Source organism: Desmodus rotundus, chromosome 8 (assembly GCF_022682495.2).
Source record: "Desmodus rotundus isolate HL8 chromosome 8, HLdesRot8A.1, whole genome shotgun sequence".
NCBI lineage: Eukaryota > Metazoa > Chordata > Mammalia > Chiroptera > Phyllostomidae > Desmodus > Desmodus rotundus.
The window spans coordinates 20643279-20667990 of NC_071394.1; the positions used below are offsets into that span (position 1 = coordinate 20643279).

At 37.3% G+C, this 24712-nt stretch overlaps 1 protein-coding gene across 1 annotated transcript in view; it reads left to right on the plus strand.

Moving 5' to 3' along the window:
* Positions 1-24289, plus strand: part of NUDCD1 (NudC domain containing 1) — a 55753-nt gene extending 31464 nt beyond the window's left edge. The window contains exons 7-10 of the mRNA XM_024572172.4: positions 3609-3753; positions 6494-6619; positions 19202-19361; positions 21341-24289. Coding sequence (XP_024427940.2) covers positions 3609-3753; positions 6494-6619; positions 19202-19361; positions 21341-21633 — 724 coding nt within the window. The 3' untranslated portion in view covers positions 21634-24289. The remainder of the gene's footprint in view (positions 1-3608; positions 3754-6493; positions 6620-19201; positions 19362-21340) is intronic.
* Positions 24290-24712: the final 423 nt, after the last annotated feature.

Genomic DNA, 24712 nt, shown 5'->3' on the forward strand with positions numbered 1-24712 from the left:
AATTCAGCTGCATCAAAACAAACTTTCCTGTACATCAAAACAGAGTTTCTTTTCTTGTCAAGACACCACTAAGGGAACAGAGGCAAACCGTGGCCTGGGAAATGATATTCCCAGGATTTATATCAAACATGTAGGGCTCATGTTCTTAATACATAAAGAAGCCCTACTACAAATTCATAGTAAAAGACGACCCAGTTTTTAAAATGGTCCAGTGAATTACAGAGACATGTCACAATAGAAGATCTATAAATGCCTAGTAAGCACAATGAAAAATAATCATTATTAGTCACGAGGGGATACATATTAAAGCCAGACGAGACACCATTACGTGGCAAAAACTAAAGAGGTTGACATGATCGAGTGTTAGCAAGGGTGTGGAGCACTAGCAACTTGTCCGTTGCTGGTAGGAGTGGGAATGATACAATGACTTTAACAAACTGTTTAGCAGTTTCTTACCAAGTTAAATATATAGTTTGTTGTACAGATGTTCTACTTGGAGATATTTATGCAAGAGAAATGAAATGCATGTTAAAAAATAAAACAGTCCCCTCCTTGGATGTGTAGAAGTATGTTCATACCAACTTCATTTATAAAAGCCAAAAAGTGTGAACAGCTCAGTGATCATGAAAAGTGAGTGAGTAAGCACACGTGGTAGTGTATTCATACCATCGAATGCTACCTTGCAATTAAAAAAGAAAGAACTACTGATAAACACAACAATATGAATGAATGAATGTCAGAAGCATGTGGAGTGAAAGAAGCCAGAGGCAAAGGAGTACACACTGTTTGATTCCACAAATGTAGAGTTCTAGGACTGGCAAAACTGATCTGTGGTGTCAAATCAGAGCAGTGGTCACCTCTGAGATGTGAGAGGATTGCCTGGAAAAGGACCCACGGGAGCTTCCTGGATGGTTCAGTGTCTTCCTTGGGTTATACAGATGTGTGCATTTTTAAAACTCAGTGAATCCTCAGAAATCACTTAAAATCTGTGATTTCTCTCTAAATTATACATCAGTAAAAGGAGTATTTTTTTTTAAAAAGGTAAACAAAGGTCAAAGGTCTTATAAAACTCCATAATCTTCTGCCCCCACTATCGTGCCTCTTTGCAAATCTGTTGTCCCGGGTACTTCATGCCCTGATCATTTGGATTAATAAAATTAATTCTGTTTCATTATATATCACATTCTAGTAATGACTGAATTGAGTGATGAATTAATAAGTAGTTTGGGAACTTAATTTAAAAAATGGTCAAATTTGGTCATAAGTGGGTATAAGTAAGATATTTATACTCTAACATATAATTCTTAACTACTAATGCATGACCCATGTGAGTTTTTGGTGTAAGTCTAAATCCTGGGAGTGGGAGAAATACATATTTAGTTTAATTTTTTTAAACCTTAAAAGCAGATATCCTGAATTCATTTTATTAATGGAGAAATTTGATGACTTAGTTATACTTTTTAATATATTATTTCAAAAACTCAGTTATCTGAAAGATTCTTTTAAAAATACTTTATACTTCCTCATATTCTGCTTAAACATACTTTGTGTGTGAGAGATTTGAGGGTAGCGCTGCCACATGGCAGATGAGCTCGAACATACTGTGAAATGTAAGCCATTTAGCAGTCACTCACCAAAGCGCTGTGAGGATAGCGGACACATGCAGGTCGCTTCAGCATTTTATACACGAACATAGACCAGTATTGTTTTTCCATTAAATTTGACGTGCTTGATTATTAGGTTACAAAAGGTAATTACAGTGATGTGTAGGTGGGATCATTGGTTTAAAAACACGATTTTCTGTACTTTATTAAATTACTCGTATCTCATTTTCAGAGAATGTTCCTTCTCTCGTTGGAAGAATAACTAGTCTACAGTTTATTATGTATGGGGTTTTACGTTCCTTTTGGCTTGGATGGCAGAATTTGATAATCGTATTAAAATGTAGAGAGGCAGTTGTGCACATTTAATGATGGATCAGAGTTTTTTTACAACTGAGACTGTATGAACTCTTTCTAACTTCCTTAGGTAGCAACCGACTAAGTACAGTTTTATACAGTCTGGTCACTGGATAAAGTTCATTAGGAGTTATTTACATACATTTTTGCAGAGAGGCAGCATAGTATAGTAGTGAAGAGCATGGACTTGGAGCCAGACAGCTGGACTAGCTTGTGACCCTGGCAAGTTCTTAACCTCTCAGTGTTTCTTTTTCTCACTTGTGGAACAGTGTTAATAGTACATGCTTTATTTGGTTGTGGTGAGCAGTAAGTGAGTTAAAACATGTAAAGTGCTTAAGACAGCACCTGGAATATGGTAACCACTAGGTCAATACACGCTGCCGTTGTTATTTTATTATCATCATTATTCATCATCATCACCATCATTATCAAAATTAGCTTTCTCTTTAGAAAATATAACTAAGCCTGAGCATTATTGTTTGTGGTGGTAATTTTTAAAACTGACGATAGGAACTCATATTACATAAGAAAGATAATTTGTATAGTCTCTTCAAATACGTTTCAGAAAATTTTAAAGTGCTGTAATTAATTCATGGGGTAGTGATAATAACAGCCTTGAAAAAGAATAGTTGACAAGTTTGCATGTTCTATTGGATAATTATGATAATAGTTGTTACTGTGCTCTTGCGGTTGTTGGTTAGCAGTTGTGTTCCCGGGCACGGGTCAGTGTGGCACGTGTGCGCCAGAGTGGCACATGGAAAAGGCTGCTTTGCTGCGGAACGGCTGCCACCCTCACTTTTCTCTGTGCTGCAGCACGGGCTGCTCCCAGAGTAGCGTGCTTGGATTTTCCTTCCTGTGCAAGAGGCACACAGGCAGCGCCCCGTCCTCTGTCTGCAGTCTGCCCTGACTCAGCTCTCTCTCCCCCCGTGCTGCGCATCAGACCTAATCTCAGGGTTCCTTCATAGGCCCTTTATGTTGCATTTGGAATTTGTGTTTAATGGCTTAAATGTACAGAATTAGATTTTTAAAAAGAGACTATATTAACTTTTTTTCCTGTATTACCAAAGTTATTTCTTTCTAATGCCTACATTTCTTTTCATTTCTTTAAAATCTGTATTTTAAAAATTCACATTTGCATTGCTTTAACCTACCTGACCTTTGGTTAATAATTACTATATATATCATGGCTACTAGTTTGTGAAAATAAAGTTAACTGGCTCCACACACACAGAGGTCCCTTTAGCTATAGGCCCTTTCCAGTTAACTCTATGCACCCACCCCCACCTTTCCCCAATGAAATAACCTCAGGTATGTGCTGCTTGTGTTTCTGTTACTTACGTTTGGTAACACGCCACACACTTGCCCAACAACAGTACTTTCTGGGTTGTCCTACTCTTTTGAATTACTCATCAAGCCATTTGACATACTATTCCCAGTGGTACTTTCTTGTTTGTTTATTAAATCTAAATTATTTACCCTTGGATTATAGATTTCCCATCATATACAAAACTAAAATGAACACAATATTTGGTAAAACAACTTCTGGACACCTGAAAGGTAATTTCTATGGAAGATTCCTCTGTTTGCTATTGGTTGTATAATTTACATAGTTGCTTAATATTACATTACTTTTCTCATTTAAACTTCTAGCTTGGAGATTTCCTTCATTAAGAAGAATGAAGGACTGACCTGGCCAGAGCTAGTAGTGGGAGATACACAAGGGGAATATATAAGAGACTCAGCCCAATGTGCTGCGATAGCTGAACGTTTGATGCATTTGACCTCTGAAGAACTGGTAAGCAATGGCAATAGTAGTTTGACTTTCTAAGGATCAGAAATGTGATGATTATGCCATATTTGGAAACATTATTTTGCTTTTCTAAGATAAAAAACAGATTAAGTATTTCCGTTTGAATATTGCTGTATTGGTGTTTGAATATGGCTTAAAATTCTAGTATCCATCCTTGCACTGTTTGGATACATATATGGGGGGGCATGTTGTGTAGGGTAGATGTGCATGTATGCGTGTGACTACCTACGTACACAAACGTGCACGCTCAACGACAGAGGTACGTTCTGAGCAGTGCTCCTCAGACGATTTTGTCGTTGTGCAAACATCACAGAGTGCGCTCACGCAAACCTAGATGGTGTAGCCTGCTGCTTCTAGGCTGCAGGCCTCTGCACTATGCTCCTGTACATGGCAACGCCAGATTGAATCAAGCACAACAGAAAATGATGCAATGAAGAGACGCAGTAAGAATGAGATGTTATGAGGCTGCTGCCGGCTGACTGTGGCATACTGTTTTATAGCAAACTCTTTATAGTAGAAACAGTACAGTCTAAAGTAGTTAAAAGTATAGTAAACTCATAAACCAATAACACAGTCATTTAGCATCAAGTGTACCCAAGTGCATGTGCCGTACTTGTATACATCCGGCAGCACAGTAGGCTTGTTGGCGCCACATCAGCACAAACGTCCCGAGTGGTGCACCGCAACCTGCGACAGCTGCGGCACCACGAGGAAGAGCAGTTTTTCAGCCCCATTGTAATCTTATGGGGCCACCATGGTATGTGTGTGTTTGTGGACATATATATTCTCCTTCAGAGGAATAGACTGGCCAGTGCTGACAGGAATAAAAATCATGATTGTACTGTCTACCTTGCTAATAACCTACTTGTCATCACTGAAATTTTCTGGGTGATCTTACAATATCACCAGGGGTGTATATATCACATACAGTACAGTTAGCTTTAATTGACAATTCATAATGATGACAGTACACTTACTGCCATCTGAAATTATAGCGATGAAGAAAACTACGTGAAGAGAGATTTTTACTATATAGTTAGTTATATCCTAAGGTAGAAAGGAAAGATTAGAATATTTAAAGTAAATATCTCTGTCAAAAGAAAACATAGCCAAAATGGAGATACCAAGCTGCATGTTTGCCAGCAGTAATTACACATTTCAGGAGTCACTAGAACTCATAAATTAGACTATAAAACAGATTTCGTAGACCTGTTGCAATAAGCCGTGCAGACTACAATGCCCTGTGTTCCTTCATTCGGCAAGTGTTTATTGCGATAGGGCTCTGGGGATATAACGGTGATAGACATGGGGGCTGGTTTTGAGGTTGTAGGTAATTACTGCTGCCTCTTCACACTTGATGATTTTGAATGAGTATGGTTATCTATGAGTAAGTAATTTATGCCTGAATCCCAATGTGTTCGTTACATTTTGGGGGTGGGGGGAGTTGAAGGTAGAATCTTGTCATCTGCAACTGAAGTCAGTTTTGTGTTTTTCTAATCTTTATATGTTTTCTTGCCTTACTGCATTGGTTAGAACCTCTACTCCATTGTAACATAGAAATGGTGAAGAGTGGAAATAGACATCCTCACCTTATTCTTATTTGGAAAAAAGAATTGAATATTTCACCATTAAATATGATTCTTTTCATCACATTGAGCAAATTTCTTTCATCCCTAATATATTGATAATTTTTATTATGAAAAGCTGTAGAATTTTGTCAAATGCATTCTTTTTATTTGCAAGATAAACCCCACTTGGTTATCATCTATTATCCTTTTTTACGTATTACTGGTTTTGGTTTGCTAATATGTTCTTGAGGAGTTTTGCATCTATATTTGTAGGAAATATTGTCAGTAGTTTTTTGTTTTGTTTTGCCCTTTTATTGTATTTTTTTGTTTGCTTTTTTTTAATCCAGTGTTGGTATCTGGATAATTCTGACTTCATAAAATGAGTAGTGAGGTGTTTTCTTGTTCTATTTCTGGAAGAAATTATGTAGAATTGGCATTATCTCTTCTTCAAATGTTTGATATAATTTCCAGTGAAGCTATCTGGATTAGAGGGTTTTTTTTTTTAAAGCCATAATTTAATTTCTTCAATAGATACAGGATTATTTTGGGCATCTACTTTCATTGATTTTTTTTCAGTTTTCAGTATTATTCATTTCTGTTATTACATCTTTTTCTCCATTTTGCTTACTCTGGATCTATTTGCACACATCACCCCTCTCCCCCACCCCCGCCTCTTGTTTAAGTAAAAGCTTAGATGATGGATTTTTTACTTTTTCTGGCGTGAAAGGATTTAATGCTCTATATCTTCTTCTAAACACTATTTTAGCTGCATCCCCCAAATTGTCAGTCTGTCATCTTAACCTCTTTGGGGATTGATCCGACTTGTTGCTGGATTTCGGGTTTTTTTATGGTTGATATTTATTCCTTCTTTATTCTTACTCCTAGGTCAGAACTTTCACAAATCTTGGCTGAAAGTCTGGGTTGTTTACCAAGGGCTTCTCCTCCTGTGTGGGCCATGATATTCTCATTTTTGTCTCCCAAGCACTTCGTTCATATCAAAACTCAGCTTTTTAGTCCGTTATCTGCTGCTTCCCACCTGTCTTTTTCAGATCAGCTTAGAAATCAGTTTTTAATTATTGCTGTGCTATTAACATTTTTAAGTATGAAGAAATACATTCTCTTATTGTTTATATGCTTATTTTATTTCCTGGTCTAAGAATCCAAATCCAGATAAAGAAAAACCTCCTTGTAATGCTCAAGAATTAGAAGAATGTGACATTTTCTTTGAAGAGAGTTCCAGTTTATGCAGATTTGATGGCAGTACACTAAAAACTACTCATGTGGTAAGTTCTTGATAATGAGTTTCCCAAAAATTTTTGAAGAAATAGAAGTTCCTTAGATGAAATGACAATTGATTGAACAAATGTATGTATTTTGCAAAGATGGCTTGATTACTGGTCATAAAGGGGCAACTTTTCATAGCACCACCCCCAATTTAAATCCCCTTTTTCCATAGAGCCTTTTCTGGTATCGGGGGTACTTGTCTAACAGGGTTACAGAAGACAGAAGTCAAGTGAATAAGCCATAGACTAAGTCATCACACTATATTCTCATTAGTAGTGTTTGCAGTTATTACCGATAGTTGCATTTTTACCGTCCTCTTCAGTTTTTCTGTTTGCTCTTTACTAATTGCTGTCTTGTTTTTTTTTTTTACTGTTGACTGTTTCATGCATTACTTCTGACCACTTCTTCTTTGTGAAGAATTTTTTATTTGTTTTAGTATTTCTCATTGATTTCTGTAACCTATTATAAACATAGTAAACCCTTCTATATCAAGTGATTTAACTGTTTCCTGTTTTTTTCTCTGTTTCGGAATTTTTATTTGACTCCTTAATTCATTTGGGATTTTTTTCCCTCTCTGATATGCCATAAATACAGAAATTGGTTAATTTTTTCCGCTTAAAATTGCATTCTGTTCAGAAGCTTTGAGAGTTGTTCATGTAGGTCCTGAAGAATGATGTCTAGACCAGTTTGGTGTGATTCCTATGTCCCAGGGTGTGGTCCTCAGCTTTGTAGATGTAGATTTTTTTTAAATTCAGAACTTTTTAGATATATTTGCTTAGGCGAATCATCAATCATTAATACAACCACAGGTATGTCTCATAGAGTTGTTTATGTGAGAAGGGTCTTCATAGTAAATCAGTGGCTAATTTAGAGCTTTGCCTGTAGAAATGTAGTTTTATTACTAAAACCAGAAGTATTTTGCTTTAGGAGTCACAGTCCAAGCAAAAGCAATAGAAAAGAGAACAATTTGGTCTTTTTGTTATTTTGATTTTAGACCTCTCAGTCTTTGATATAGGTCAAGAAAACGCTTTAAAATTTCTGCTAAGTTTGGCCTCACGTGTCCCTTTGTCTTGCAGAGGCTGAGGTGAAAGTGTAGTCTAGCAAAAGGGTATAGAGCCAAAGTCCAAAGTGTCCTGGGAACTTGGTTTAAGAGAGCTACCTGTTCCTCTCACTCACCAACCATTCCTAGTCTTTTTTGGATACTTAACTTTCTTTAACTAATGGCTGGTTATTACAGTACTCAAAGGACTTATAAAAATGAGCACTTTGAGATTATATACCTACTTCAACCACTGAGATGGATTGGCAGAAGACCAGCCGCTAGGCAAAGTGCCATTAAAGCTGTCTCAAAATTAAAACCTTACTCTTACAATTTCTGTATCTGCACTTCTCTCTTTCCCACCACTCACGTTTGGTTTTGATATCACAATTTACATCTTTTTGTCTCATGTATCCCTTAAATTATTATAGTGATGATGATTTTTACTACTTTTTATTTTTAATTTTTACACTAGCTTTATAAGTGATTAACCCACCACCTTTATAACATTAGATTATTCTGAAAGTTACTATGTACTTACTTTTATTGGTGAGACTTATACTTAGATGTAACATTTCTTGTAAGACTGGTCGGGTGGTGATGAACTCCTTCAGCTTTTGCTTGTCTGGCAGGGGTTTTACATGTGTATTAAATAACGAGCAAACAGGAAAAAGGACTCATGGACACGGCCAACAGTGTGGTGATTGCAGGGGTGGGGAGGATAAGGGGACTGCATGGTAATGGGAAAAAAATACAATAAGAAATAAATTCAATAAAAAAGGAAGAAAGTTAGATGGCTGCACTTCATGCCCGCACTTTCAGATAGATAAGCTTTCACAGGAAGTCTGGGTGCTTTGCAGTCAGCTGCCTCTGCGTGGAGCTTTGAGGCGTGAGTCCACGTGTGAGAACCATTTCTCAGTTCATTATAGCCTTGTAAGTTTGGGGGATGCAAGCCCCTCAGCTTTCAAAGCTAGATATTGTAGGACTTCGTTTTCAGATGCAAGTCTTAAAAGTTATGGTACCTGATGTGTGGGGTCCAAATTCATTGCTCCTCAGGGAGACACTCAGGGTTTTGAGTTCCTTTCCAATTATGGGTCATCATTCCAAGAGTGGGGGGGGCGGTTCTAGTCTCCCTGATGCATAGGAGTTGCTCAGCCAGTTTTTAGGGTTTGGTCCATACATAGCTGTAGTTTCGGTCTGTTCCCAAGAAGAGGTGAGTTCAGGATCTTCCTGTATCGCCATCTTCATCTGGAACCTTCTAAACATTCTGATGTTTGTTTCAGGTATGTTATATTTGAGACCAGAGTTGCTTTTCACAATTATAAGCACTTTCAGTTTTCTATTATTGGTCATTTTTTTTATAAATATAGGTAAAGATTCAGTGAAGTAAAATTGCACAAATATTGCCATTTAATTGGAATAGCTAGCTATAAATTGAACAGCTCCAATAATAAGTAATAAGTCCATCTTTTCTTCTAAAGGCAGATTTGGTTTATCTGCACATTGTATGAAAGTCAAGATCTCCCTGGTCAAATAGTTTCTTGGTACTCAAGAGAGTCTGAGTGGGCTGGCCATTGGAGGAAAGGCATGAAGGAGGCGGTAACGTTTTGGAGATTGATTGCCACGTCCACTGGTGGAATCGTGTAGTGCTTTATCACCCGTTTGTACTTCTGTCTGCAGTGTTTGCTTCAGGTTCTCTTTGCTTGGTTTCATTTGTCCTGACTTCGGATAATTTAAAATTACCTGGGTATGGAAAGGTCAATCAATATATGTCCTTATAGTTTTAGGGAAGAAGTACAGTAACAAAAAGGTCAGAACTCTATACTGTAAATGACAGATTTTTCAAAATGTAAAATTCCCTGCAAGAAATGTAAATCGGGGTTAGAATTTGGCATTTGGACAGTGAAATTTTAAATGAGTAGACGCAGCAGCACAATAAAATAGAAATATTAAATATCAGAACTGAAGAAGAAAAGTAAAAAGATGGGGTCACTAGGGTATGAAGCTCATATCAGAATTTAAATGCATTTGAAGATGAATTACTTTTGCTTCTATCTGGAGCTTTACTAGACATGTTTTGATAAAATATTAACCACTGCAAACCTGGGAGCTATTGAACACTTGAAATGTGGCTTGATTGAATTGACATGTCCTGTAAATAAATGTAAAATAGACAACCAGATTTTGAAGTAGCATGAACAAAGAATAACATACATTAATAATAACTTTTATATGAATGTTTAGCTTGAGATGATAATATTTTGAATGTTTAGTTAAATAAAATCTATTCTAAAAATTAATTTATTCTGTCCTTTACTTTTTAATATGGCTACTAGGAAATTTAAAATTTATGTATGTTCTTTGCATTTTATTTCTATTGGACAATAATAGCCTATAAGTGATCAAATTAAATATAGACTTAAGCAGCCAAAAGGTGATAGGGATATTTAAAAGTTTAAATTACAGTGAGTTTGTCAATTCACATGATATTCACCATATACTGCTCAACGTATGAAACAGCTGAAAAGAATATTTGTAACTTTTATACCTGAATAGAGGATTTACAAATAGGAAATAATTGTTTAGTCTACTGTCATTTTGAAAGCTAGTAGAAAAGGCATGTACTTGATATACTAATTTTTTTTCCCCAAAAGGTATTAAGGACAGGATCAGAAGATAATAGAGGAAGAAAATACTTTTAGAAAGTATCTAAGCCAGTAGTTCTCAAGCCTTTTGGTCTCAGGACCCTTCACATTCTTAAGTTCCTTGGGATACATAATCTTTTGGTTTATTCGGATTTATCTATCAATTTGACCATATTAGAAATTGTCTTAAGAAGGGCTGCCTAGCTGCCTTAAGAAGGGCTTTAGACTGGGCGGCTTAAACATCATAAATTTGGTTTCTCTCGGTGCTGGAGGCTAGAAGTCTGCAACCAAGGTGTTAGCGTGGTTAGAATCTTCTGCAGCTTCTCTCTCTGACTGTAGATGACTGTTGTGTCTTTTGTCGTTCCATGGTCTTCCTCTGCCCGTGACTGTGCCCTAATCACCTCTCATAAGGACATCAGTGCCATTAGATTTGGACCCACCCTTATGGCTTCTTTTTAGCTCCTTTCTCCAGAGGTACTGGGGGTTAGGACTTTAACATGAGTTCTGAGGGCATATAGCTCAGTTTATAATAATATCCTTCTTTTAGATTTTAGCAAATGTTGAATTTTGCCACATTTTTTTTTTCTGTTTTTCCACCTCCTTTTTGCTGAAACATTTAGGGATGAGTTGCACATGACATGTCCCTTTACCCCAATTTTTTAAAATATAGGCACAATACAATTCAGGAAATTTAACTTTGATATAATAGTTTACCTAATACAAAGTCTATGTTTAAATTTTACCAATTGCTCAAATAAAGTACTTTATAACAATTTTTTCCCCTGGTTTGGGATTTAACCCCATGTCACATACTGCATTTAGTTGTGATGCCTCTTCAGTGTCCTTGAATTTGGAACATCCAGTTAGCTAGCTAGCCTTCGTGACACTGCCTTGACTTGTACCTGTTATAGACTGTCTCCAGCATTCCCTCAAGAGCAAGGTTCACCTGTTGCATTTTTGCTGGGGATACTACATAAATATTTCCTTTCTGGTGAATCGCATTAGGAGGAACTTGGTAGTTGTTGCTACTTTTTTCCCCTACTATCGTGGTGTGAAGTTTAGTTATGGGGTGTCCCCAGGTTTCTCTGCTACACAGTCTCATCTTCCCCTTTCAGTTACTAAAGTAATCCTAAGGCTTCAGTAGTGTTGTCAGTTCTCCCTTCTTTTTCTTTCTGTGGGGGCTTTCTATCTGCTATTTTTAGAATAATAGCTGGAATCCTTACCATGGTCTTCACGCCCCCTTCAACTCTCTGTGACTTTACTGTATGTACTTAAAATTGAAACACAACAAACACAAATTTCAAGCAAATATTTCACACGGCAGTACTATCCTTATTGTATAGGACATGCCTTAGCATTCCATTCCATCCTATTTTTAATGAAATAAAATAGAGAATTCTCTTCTGATCTACTAAACTGATTTTTCTACCAGTGCTGAGACCCATAGTTTAAGACCCAGTACTGATTGTCTTTCATTTTCATCCTTGCTTACTCTTTAGCCACAGTGGCCTTTTTGCTTTCCCCACATTGAACATGTTTCTCCTTTAAGGCCTTTGCATTTGTATTCTCTCTACCTGAAGGGTTCTGCCTTTCCTTGTGTGGTCCCTTAGTTTATTCATGCCTCTGTTCATGTGTTACCTTCCATCCCTTAGTCACCTATATCAGACACAACCACGTTATCTCCTCACCTGCTTACTCTTTTTTGTCCTCTTGGAAGTTTGTATTTTATATTTATATATTACTATTGTCTTATAGGTCCTCCTTTGTATTTTTATATATGTCCTCTATTAGAATACTCTCTGGAATTGATATTAATTATGATTTATACAGCTAAAGATCCAACTGGATAATTTTCAGAATGAAAAAATTGCCGGTTTTCCCTTATATTTCTAAGTACTAGTAGTTATTTTCTTTCTTACAGTTTTTAGTGAAGTAAAAATGTAAATGCATTCCCCCCATTGCATTTTACATCACTTAGCTCAGATCTGGCATCTTCCTTTGCTCAATCTCTAGTCAATGTTTAAACGTCTTTGATTTATTTAGTTTATTTTATGGATGGGTGTTCCAACAAAATTGCGACTCAAGATTTTATAAGACTTCTTTACTGTTGCTTATAAACATCAATTTTAGACATGCCACACATGTACGACTTCTCAGTGCAGCTGAACGGACCGAGCAAAATACACACATATTTTATAGTACATGGATGACCATATCTGAAATAGTGCCCAGTCAGCGACACACTCTGGTGATTGCTTAGTAACTACTATAAAACGGGCTTTTGGAGAAGCGTTCAGTTCTAGTGATTAAGTGCGGGAGGCAGCCGATCGATGTTTTTCTCGCATATTGATGTTTCTCTCTCTCTCACCCCCTCTCCCCTCTAAAAATAAATAAAACCTTCAAAAAAATAGAATACAGGTTTAGAAGGACATTGAACTTAAATCCCAGCTACCATTTATTAGCATCTTAACTTAAATTTCTCAACCTCTTGAATTTTAGTCTTCACTTTTATAAAATGGGATCATATTCCTCATTCTCAGGAAGTGAAGATTAAATAAGGTGGTTGTGAAATTATAGAAAATATGTATATATTGGTCTCTGTCTCCAGTTTGTGGCACAGAGCTCCTAAACCCCTTGCAATTTCCTGAAAAAATCTAGGAGCATCTTTTGCTTTAATATTTGGTCTTTGACCTGGTTCTGGACACAGAGCTCCTAAATCCCCTAGAATTTGTTCCTAGGTGATAGGAGTGTCTTTTGTTCTAATTGAGCAACTCCTGGTGGGCTCCAAGGTAACTTCAAATGGGGGGTGGTCCCCAGAAAGACCGAGTCATGATTATGAGCTTGGAACTTTCAGCTCTATCTCTCATCCTCCAGGAAGGGGAGAGGGACTGACTGAGTTAAAGGTTCATCTTTCCTATGTGATGAAACTGCCATGGAAATCCCCAAAATACAGGGTTCCTAGAGCTTCTGTGTTGCTGAACACACGGAGGTCCCAGGGTGGCATGCTTGGCGAGGGTATGGAAGCTTGGAGTGCCTTCCTCTCTAGTTCTCACTATGCATCTCCTCCGTTTGGATGTTCATCTGTATCGTATCCTTTTATGATAAAGTGGTAAATGTATGTTAAGTGTGTCCCTGAATTCTGTGAGACATTTTAGCAAGATATCAAACCCAAGGAGGGAATCATTGGAACCCTGATTTATAGGCAATGAGTCTGGCATACAAGTGACAACTGAAACATGTGACTGGTGTCTGAGGTGGGTGGGGAGAGGGAGTCTTGTGGGACGGAGCCCTTAACCTGTAGAACCTGATGCTTTCTCCAAGTAGATTCTTTCAGAACTGAATTGGATTTTAGGACATCCAGCGGGTGTCAAAGAGGCTTGATGTGTGGACAGCCCACGCATCCGGTGTCGGAAGTGTTTTCAGTGTGGTAGTATTGTGAACGTAAAGGAGAGACACAGGTGCTTCTACTTACAGAGTATTTCATGCATGTTAGAAACAGTAAATTTTAGCAGCTCTATGCACAGAATATGAATTTGGAATTAAAGTTTCATGTCATTAATTTTCAGTCTGGCCTCCTAACAAATACTTTGTTTCTGAATAGATAAATCCTTTCTCTTAATACTATTTTTCAATTTAATTTGGTAATAGCACTGATTAAAGGTTATTTGAATGTCTTCACTTTGGTTTAATATACAGGAGTCTTTAATTGCTAATTCCTTTTCAACAAAGAAAAGGAAAAGACAGTCAATTGACTACATGAAAGTCATGTTTCAAATTTTCCTCTAGAGAATATTTTATTAATTGCAGTCCACTCTAGAAGAAATAGATAACCTTAATAGTCCTGGATCTGTTAAGAGATTAAATTTATTAACCTTCTAACAAAGAAATCTGCAGATCTAGGTTGTTTCACTGGTGTGTGCTACCCAACAAAGAAACAATAACAATTCCATATGGACTGTTCCCCAAAATAAAAGAGAAAAGAGCACCTCCCACTTAGTTTATGAAGCCTGCATTACCCTGATGCAAAGGCATGACAAGATAAGTAAATGGAGGGGGAGAAACCAGTATCTATTCCTCATGAATATAGACGCAATAATTCTCAGTAAAATGTTAGTGAATCTGATCCAGCGAGTAAAAAGGATAATACATCACGACCAAGTAGAGTTTATCCTGAAAATTCGAGATTGATTCAACATTCAGATGTTAATCAGTGTGATTCAGGTTATCGACAAAGAAGAAAGATATTTGACCACCCTAGTACATACAGAAGAATAATTTGACAAAATTTAGCCTCCATTTATGATAAAAGTGCTCAGCAAACTAGGAATTGAAGGTAACTGTTACCCTCCTCAAAAAACCTAGTTAACAACACACTTCATGGTAAAAGACCAGATGCTTCCCTAAGAAGGCATTTGCCCGCATTATTCCTCAGCCTCATGCTGGAAATCCGAGCTAGTGTGTGCGGCCAGAAAAAGTAGTAAAAAGCATAAATTAGTATAATATGTAAACATGTTATGTAATATGTAAATATACAGATGTTAGTATAAAAGCATAAAATAGTATGAGAGATTCTACTACTACCATGAGAAAAATGAAACCAAACGCTTTTTGGGTATTAAAAGCAGTATTTTCACACAGGTCACTTATCCGCTCTTAGCCCGCAACCTTTGAATGGAATTATGAGCTTATTTTCCTATCGTGGCTCCTGACCAACCTAAGCATTAGCAGCCATCTTGCAGAGGCATAACCTTTTTTATTTAGCCGCATGGTATATACCTGGTTTTAAAATGAAGACTAGGAAGGATAGGACTTGGTAAGTAAGATGAATGTCACACAGTCTCTTACTACATAAAGAAAAAAGAATTTCAAATTATTTATCTCATTTAAAGGGAGAGATTTGTCTCACAGTAAATTATTACAATCAGACTAGTTTATTATAATTTGTTTTTTAAACTTCCAGAATTTTGGCTTTCAATATATTGAAAGCATCCAAATCTTAATTTGAAGAATAACTTGTTCACTTTTAGGGGAGCAGATCCCCAAACTCTTTACTGAAATGTATTATAGGAAAGTATAAAATTGAAAGGGATGGGCATTCGGTTGAAACTATACATAAAATTTATTTGACAATAAAATGACAAAGTAAATTTTGTACTTCTTATTTTTGAAATAGTGCAAGACTTTAGAAATTTGAGTGTAAATTAAATATGCGGAGATTAGGACAGAGTAAGGATATGTTATGGTTTTTATAGCTATTATCATTTTCTGGGCATAAAATCATATAAGTGCCTTAAGGAGCTATATGAAGATCACATCAAAGTTAGTATGCTTTTCTCATTAACGTTGCTTATCTCATTTGTTTGATTTGGAACGCCAATAATATTCAGGGCAGAATGTATAGAAAACATCTAGAATGGTAATAACAGACATTTGCATTTATTAAGGTTTTTCTAAGTGCCAAGCACTGTTCAGGTACTTGAAGTATATCATTTACTCAGCAAAACAGCTGTGAAATAAGTACTGTTATTATCACGGTACTTACAGGAGAATAAAGTAGGCTAAGTATTCTACCCATAGTCATAAGTCCTCACTCTCAAAGACCTACAAAGGGAACAGGGAGATAAATTCTATGGGAGAGGTATAAATAAACTGTTGTGATACATTATGTCTCTTTGTTAACGGAGAAAACTGCCTGGAGGAGAAAGTGCCAGTTGAGCATGGCATGAAGTATGTAATGGGCAGGGGGTGTGCAGCAAGCAGAAAATGCGCGGCAGGTGAAGCAGTGGGAGAGTGGGGGAGGGGTGCAGTTTTGTAAATTGTGATCCACTTCTGCTAAGTGCTAGGTTTTGAGGAGAATAATAGGAGCCAATATTGGGAAGGTATTTTGGGGTCAGTTTTAAGAAGCTTTCAGAAATACCATTCAAGTCAGTTTGGACATTTTTCTTCAAGCGTTGGCAAATCATAAGGAAGTATTATTGAAAAAGTAAGATTTTCTGAAGCGAGAACTAAAAGGCACTGAGAACTTTGTACTCGGTTAAGTGTGGAAGCTGCTCACCCTAATCACCTTCTAGTGGGTACTTCTTTAATAGCTGAATCGTAAGATTTGTTGCTTTACAAAATCCTCAGCCAATTATTCTAACTAGAAGCTACAATAAAACATTCCTAACTCTAAGGATAGATTAGCTTTGCTGGAAGTCTTTCTAAAAAATAATTTCCTACATAAAAGATTCATTCAAAAGTATTTATCTAGAAAATGTAGACAAGAAGACAAGCTTCTGGTTCTCGAGGTAGTCTCGTAAGATATGTGGTGTACTTGTTTCCTATGCTGCCATAACTGATTGTGCAGTATCAAAAATGCAGATTTATTCTCTTAACTTCCAGAAGTCAGAAGTCCTTAAGTTCTAGAAGTCAGGGGTCACTAGAATGGGTATTCGGGGCTGCATTCATTCTGGAGACTCTAAGGGGAGAGTCCATTTTCTTTCCTTTTCCATCTTCTAGAGGTTGCCTGCATTCCTTAGCTGGTGGTCTCAGCTTCCAATTTCTAAGCCAGCAGCATAACACCCCCTAACCTGTCTCTCCTGTCCCTCTGCCTTTGCTGTCCTGTCACCCTGTGTCGGTGACTACCCCCCACTGCCATTTCCCTCTCACAGGAACCCTTATTAATACATTGAGTCCACCCACACAACTCAGGATTATCTCCCCAGTTCAAGATCATTAACTTTGTCACCTCTGCAGAGTCCCCTTTGCCACGTAAGGTAATATATTCATAGGTTCCAGGGGATTAAGATGTGGACAATTTAGCGCTACATCATTCAGCCTACCGCAGGTGGTTTATGCATGCATATTAATAATCTAACATTGTATGATCAATAATTTGTTAGGAATAGTATACATGATGCTAGGGATTCTCAGAGTTCAGGCAGCTCATATAACCATGAGAATAGGGAAAGCTTCCCGAGCAAGAGGTGGTTGAACTGAATCTTGGAAAATGGGAATCCATCAGCCGAGAAAGTGCAAGAAGAATCCAAGCTATGTCGCGGGCAGAAGCAAACCATGCGATGTGAGGTTGCCGGGTTTGTAATTAGCAGTACTTTGACTCCGCCCTGTTGGGAGTATGTACGGATAAGGTATGTGGAAGCGAAGAGAATATCTGAGTCAGAGTAAGGAGCCCATCACAAGAGACCTGCATCTCCAGCTGATTTTCGTGGGTCAGCTCTCTCGGTGTTAGCCTTTTTTAAAAAATCTTGTTTATTCTACTACAGTTGTCCCAATTTTTCCCCCTAGGCCCTCCTCCGCCCAGCCCACCCCCTGCCCCCACAGTCAGTCCCCACACCGTTGTCCACGCCCATGGGTCATTCGTACACGCTCTTTGACTAGTCCCTTCCCCCTCTTTGACTTGATGGTTCAGGGCCCTCCGTTCTTCTCACTGTTGTACATTCAAGCATGAGCGGGTTAGAGATCATTCATTCTCAATATGTTCTTAAGGCACTTGGCTCTTGAAAGTAAGTGCATTTTTATGAAAATACTATTTTAACTTGTATTTGTATTTCAATTACCTTTTTCTTCTGTGAAAGCCCTTGGTAAACAAGTGAGAATAGCAGCGGGGGGAGTGGGGGAGGGTTATTCAGGGGAGAGAGTGAAGCAGTGTTGGTCCATCAGTGAGTTGCTGGTGGTTTTGAAAAGAAACCTGACTTAGCCAGTGATTATCAGCAGAAGAAATAGTCTGTAAGCGTGTGCCGGCCTGTCTCCTAGAGAAAACAAGCACCTGCCCCCCCCCCCCCAGAGCCTGCCTCCCTGCATCGCTGGGGCCCCAGAAATTGGTTGCTCTGTCCCTGGATTCTCCTGTGACTGTTCTGACATAGCTGTACCCGTCAGTCCTCTTGCTAGGGAGCCCACGCCATGCTTTCCCTATCGAATACCGGTCGGGCCTCCACCTCTTAATTTTAACCATTTTTTTTATTCTCCAGTCTGCTCTAACAGTTGTGGAAACAATTCCATATTTATCGAGTACTATGCACATTTTGTGTTTTCTACATTTGATGTGATTTTGTTGGTATTTAGGCATTTTAAATTGATAACATTTCTAATAAAGAGTATCATTGCAACCTATTTCCATTAAAAGAAGTATTCCTGTAGATGGAATCCACTTATGAGTCTCCACCTGATTATTTTATATTAAAATGAATTGCTTTAGCCATCAATATTGCAGTAAAAATTAACATAATAAACATGCTCGATATTGATACTGTAATTAAATAGCACACCAGAGTAAATAATTTGTAAACTAACGGATGTGAGTTTGGATCTGAGCATTGTGACTTTTCTGTGTAGCCTAAACACGTCACCCAGGCTCCCCGCGCGTGTCCTTTCACCTGGTAGGTGCCTGTAACAACAGCCTGTCGGTTGTGCACGTTAACATCTGTGACATGTCCCACAGGTAGATGCACTCAAGAATCCTAGTTCCTGTCATTGTTCTTAGTAATTATTATTATTCCACGGGAGCATTTATAAACTTCATATCTGTATTCTGTGGTTTCGAAAATATCCTGCTTATAAATTGGTGTTTTGTATCAACTGTTAACTAGTTTAAAATATAAGAGGTAGTTTAGCCTAGTGGTTAAGAACATAGACTCTGGGTTCACATCTCAGGTCCACGACTTATTTCCAGGCTGTTCTTGTTACTTGAGTGCCCTTGTGCCTCACTTTCTCAGCTTTAAGATGTAGGTAACAAGAGCACATTTCTCCCAGGGCATTATGAAGAGTTAATCAGGTTAAGTGTATAAAATGTTTACAACAGTTGCTGACTGACATAAAGTGTTAAGTCAGTGTTTGTCATCATTGGTATTTTTAATAATTTGTTGAGTAAAACTTACATTTTTTGTCACTTTGTATTTGAGGTGAATCTGGGAAGCAACCAGTACCTTTTCTCTGTCGTCGTGGACCCGAAGGAGATGCCCGGCTTCTGTCTGCGCCACGATGTGGACGCCCTCCTCTGGCAGCCGCACTCCCGCAGCCAGCGGGACCTGTGGGAGCACATCGCGACTTTCAATGCTTTAGGTATGCAGCGGGCCCTTCCTTCCACGGCGTTTTCATGACATCAGAAATTGCACGCATCATTTTTTTTTAAGTTTTCTTTTTCCTTTTTAAAAAACTTGAGCTGTCCTAATTATATTTGGATTGACCTACGCTGTAATTATGCTTGATGAATGTCAGTACTTTGAGGATGGTAGGACTAATCTGTTTCTCTGCTTATACAGAAGATCAATGCAGAATAGAAATCGAAGTGGTTATCTGACCACCAGAATAGTTCTGGCCAATCATTTGTATATTCCAGTTAAGCTGTACAGTATTTGAATGTGAGCAAGGAGTTTGACAATACCCTACATGGTACTTGGATTCAGGGTTCTTCAGAGTAATCTTCAAAAACGCCATAGACTCCGCGGTAGTGAACGTTAGGAGACATCTTTCATGGGTCATAAGTGCAGAGAGCCATTATAAATGACAGCACTTAGGGAAAATGACGATGAGCAGAAATAAAATTTATTCTGTAGGATAAAAGGGAAAATACCAACTTAAAAATAGGGCTTGAAAAATTTTAAACTATCTAATTGTAGATGTATGCAATAATTGATTTTCTATCCAAATAGATAAGTCATGGGAGGGAGAAAGGTTTTACGTGAATTAGCTACAGTTACTGCCTTACTAAAAGGTCATTTTAAACTGGCAGCAGGAAGTAGAGTTACGCATTTTGATTGCTAAATGTGTGCATGACCCTAACTATAGAGATTTGCCAACTCTCCTTAGAGTTAATAATAGCTGCTGACTGGCTAATTCAGATTCCGATGGCTTTTTATGACTTGAAATAAAATTTGGTTAAGTAATTTAACTGCATATTTCTAGCCTTTCCACTGTAATTTCTGTATTTTTTATTCTCTACCTTCTTTTTTAGTAAGATGAACCCATCAATTTTCATATGCATACATCCATTTGTATCCCCAAACCTCCTAGCATAGGAGATTGTGTTATGATTGAGCTTTAAGTCACATCAGCATTGTGGTAGATACGTAGTCTGAAGATACTATATACATTGATAACTTAGCCAAGATTAGCCCAGAGAACTAATTCTAAGCTACTTAAATAGAAAGCTGCATCCTCTTTTTCCCTTCTCAAACCCTGCTTAATATTAAAAAACAGAATATTCATCTGACTGTGGTCAGTGGCTCCTTGGCTCATTCATTGTCTGATGAACTTTACAGTATCCTTTTTGTATATTTTATCTCACATGTTATGGCTGAAAATCCTAATTTATATTTCAGCTTTTTAAATCGGGAAAGATAATTGTTAAGAAGATTAATACTGTTTTTTTCATAGTTTAATTAGTTTGCAAGGGACATCCTAATGAAGCTTTTAAAAATTAGATACTCGAATTTTCTTTTAGGCTTGCAGTGGTCTCAGGGTTCTACTTCTGGGAGCTGAAGTACAACGAAACTGTGCAGTGTCGAGCTGGCGCACAGAAGCGCTCGCACAGAAATAATGAGAACACGTTGTTCGTGTTAGTGCCTCAGGAACAGGGCCTGCGTTTTTGGACACACTCTGCAGTAACTCGACAGTGGCACCCTGTAAACATGTTGCCGTTTATTTGTTAAGAAAAAGATGTGGAATGACCTATCCGTTATTGATGAACCTAATTATTCACTTAGCAGTGAAAGATATGTTGGCATGTTTTTAGCATTTAAATTTTTAGATTTTTAGTGTTTTAAGTATCCGTGGAAATGACATGGTGCTATATTGCTCCTTTCTTGAAGAGCTGAAACCCTGTCTGTTTTGTTCCTTGGGTATTAAAGCTTTATTTATATTTGCATCATTTGGGAGAGATTGACTGTGGCTAATCATTAATGTTTATTGTTGAGTGTTTCTGATATATATTTAATTTAGGCATTTTAATTTGTAATAAAATTGTGAAATGTTAAATCACAACTTTTCTCCTTCTGTTTAATATATAGTTTTTCTTTTGTTTGTCTCATATTTCTTGGCAGGCTACGTCCAAGCATCAAAGAGAGACAAAAAATTTTTCGCCTGCGCCCCAGATTACTCCTATGCGGCCCTTTGTGAGTGCCTGCGCCGAGTGTTCATCTACCGCCAGCCCACTCCCATGCCCACTGTACTTTACAACAGAAAGGAAGGCAGGCGAGTGGGGCAGGTTGCTAAGCAGCAAGTAGCAAGCCTAGAAACCAATGATCCTATTTTGGGCTTTCAAGCAACAAATGAGAGATTATTTGTTCTGACTACCAGAAACCTCTTTTTAATAAAGGTGAAAACAGAGCATTAGTGAATCCAACACGCTGGCCTCTCTGCGCCGGGAAAAGTGTCAGCGGTAGCTGGAAGGCTCGGCAGTTGTACTGTAACCTGTTAAGTTTGAATGTGTTAAATAAACTTATCCTGTATGAATTTTTATTTTTTAAAGGATACTGGAAATATATTCAAGAGATTATTCTATAAAGGCTATGGAATGAAGCTGCTGATTTAGGAAAAAAAATGGCTTCTGTAAAGAACATAAAGATACTGCTAGAAGTATAATTGTTTTTTAAAAACAGAAGCTATAATCTTTTATATGAAAAAAATGTACAATTCAGTGTTTAATAATAAAAATATTTATCGTGTACTCTTTGTTCATTGATACAGTTCTACATTCTGTACCAATGGAATGGATAGGATAATAGTTAAAATGTGGATTCTTATAAATAATTAAATGAACTGAATAGCTGAAGTAGAGGGGGAAATATAAGAGGAGTACAGCAGGTCTAATACTGTTAAAGTTGGCTGAGAGAGCTTAGGTGTTTTCAAATTAAGTGTAGTTTATCTAGTTTTTATCCATTTGCTCTTTCACAGACAGAGATGATAAGATTCTACAAAGAGTAGCTCTTACCCATCACTGCATAACAAACCACCCCACAACTCAGGGGTTTAGAACAAGGACGTTTTATACTTTCTCATGGTTCAGTGACTCAACTGTCTGTTCTACTTCGCCTCTCATCCCCCAGTAGACTAGACTGTGCTTCTTCCCGGAGAGAGAAAACATTCCAAAAGGGCAAGCCTTTCTGTAGAAGACCTTGCCAAGCCTATACTTCCATCATACTTGGTCATCTTCCATTGAACAAAGCCAGTCACATGGCCAAGTTAGAGTCAGTGTGAAAGGGGGTATAGAAGGCTACAGATGGCAGCAGATAGGATTCATTGGGGGCCAGTAACGTAACGGGTTAGCACACAAATTATAGTTTGTCCTTGTATTTCTTACAGTTCCACAGTTATAAAAAAATTATTTATACATTAAATATTTTTTGCCTTGAATTTTAGCTTCTCATTTTATTTCTTTGGGTTTCTTTAGATGTGCATTTACCGGGAAAATTGTTTACTTTTTATACTTTTTAGTTATGCTTATATAACCTCAAGTTGCTTATTTTATATTTCAGTAGGGAAGTTGAGACCTTAATATGAGAGGCAGAAAATGAAGAAAAGATATATAAGGTAGAAAATACTGGCTTGGCCAAAAAGTCCGTTTAGTTTTTTACATAATATAAAAGACACATTTTTCATTTTCATCAATAACTTTATTGATTGGGACATTTTGAGTACATGGGCTCTGTCCTGTCATTGGCTTCTAATGGGTAGAGGCCAGGGGTGCTGCTAAACATCTTCCAATGCATAAGATAGCCCCACAGCAAAGAATTATTTGGCCACAATGTCAGTGGTACCAAGAAACTTCGCAAACCACTTCTGACATGTTCAACCAATCACAGCACCTTCTCCATACATTGCACAGGTCCTTTTTTGCATTTCAGTTGCATTTTTACATTTTTTGAAAGAATACAAAATATTCCAAAAATTGAGTTGCATATTTTCTTTCATCAGTATGAAAATGGCTGAAAATTCACCAACTTTGATAATTTTTTTTAAATGCACGCTGATAAGACAGCTATCACAATACAGTCTTATTAACAAAATAGTTTCAAATTAAGTTAAAGACAGCCAGGCACTATTAGAGACATCTTACGTAAAAAAACAAACGGACTCTTTGGCCAACTCAGTATCTGTTCCTAATGTGTCTCTTGCCTATCTTTGCAAGTGCTTGCTGAATTAAATTTTAGTGTAAGAAGGAGAAATAAGTTTGAGAGAAAAGAAAGAAAAAGATGGGGATGACATGCATGTTCTAAACACTAAGTCAGACTTTAATTTCCTAGAGAGAAGTATGGGGACACTAGGTAAAAAGTGGGGAAAAGCCCTGAGAACTGGTAGTGACAGCTGAAGTTCTAATCAAACTGTTAGCATTCAAAAAGAGACTAGAGAGCCAGCATCACGAGGTCATGAACACAGGAGGGAAAATGTGCGGGTGAACCAAAAAACCAAACCGGGATCTTTCCAGAACTTTTTTAGTGTCATTGTAAAACTTACTGAACCAAAGACTATTTAGACAGTGAACTATCAAAAGCCTTTTTTATGTGACAGTAGCTTTAAATTTTCTTGAAAATGTATCTCAAAGATCATAAATACTCTCTTAGGGAGTATAAGAACAATGCAGATTAATGTGGGTGCTTAAATAACCATATGGCAATGTATATAAGCAAATTTCCATATATGTAATCAATTTTATTCCTTCAGACATGATTTTTTACATGATTAATGTTGAATTGAAAACTATTGGGATAATTAGTCCTAAATATTGTTGCATATTGACCTATGTTAAAAGAATAATAGGTCTAGAGTGGTCATTCCAAGCCATGTTTTCTTGAAATGTTTCAAGGGTTTCACGAATATTTAACTAAGCTTAAACAATGTTCTGAACTTCATAATAATAAACATGTTTAAATGAGGTATATACTACAAGTGCTATGACTATAATACCTTGTATTTTAATTGATTTTTACCATCAATTATAAGTGGGAATCTATGATCGTAATAAAGCGGTACTGTATGTATTTTTCATATTAGAGTCATTTAACAAGATTTATTATTTGAACGTATTTAGTAAACATCAACTGTGTGCCATAACATGTTTTCATTGTTGAGATAATGCAGTGCTGAGATGAAGAAAGTAAAATTTTCCATTGAGGGAAAGAAGTGAGAGGGGGAATAGGTGGAGTGGAGTGGTTGTTCTATTGGTAGAAAGAGATTAATCAAGGATGGAACCCATACACAAGCAGGCGGAAGAGTTGCCAGTGGGAAGGGTCAGAAACAGGGTGGGAGAGTTCAAGAAATGAACCACAGAAATACAAAATATCATATGAAAGTACTATGAACACTTGTACACCAACAAATTTGACAACATGGAACAAATGAATAAATCTTTAGAAACATACAGCCTGCCAAGACTGAATCATGAAGGAACAGAAAATCTGAACAGAACAGTTAGA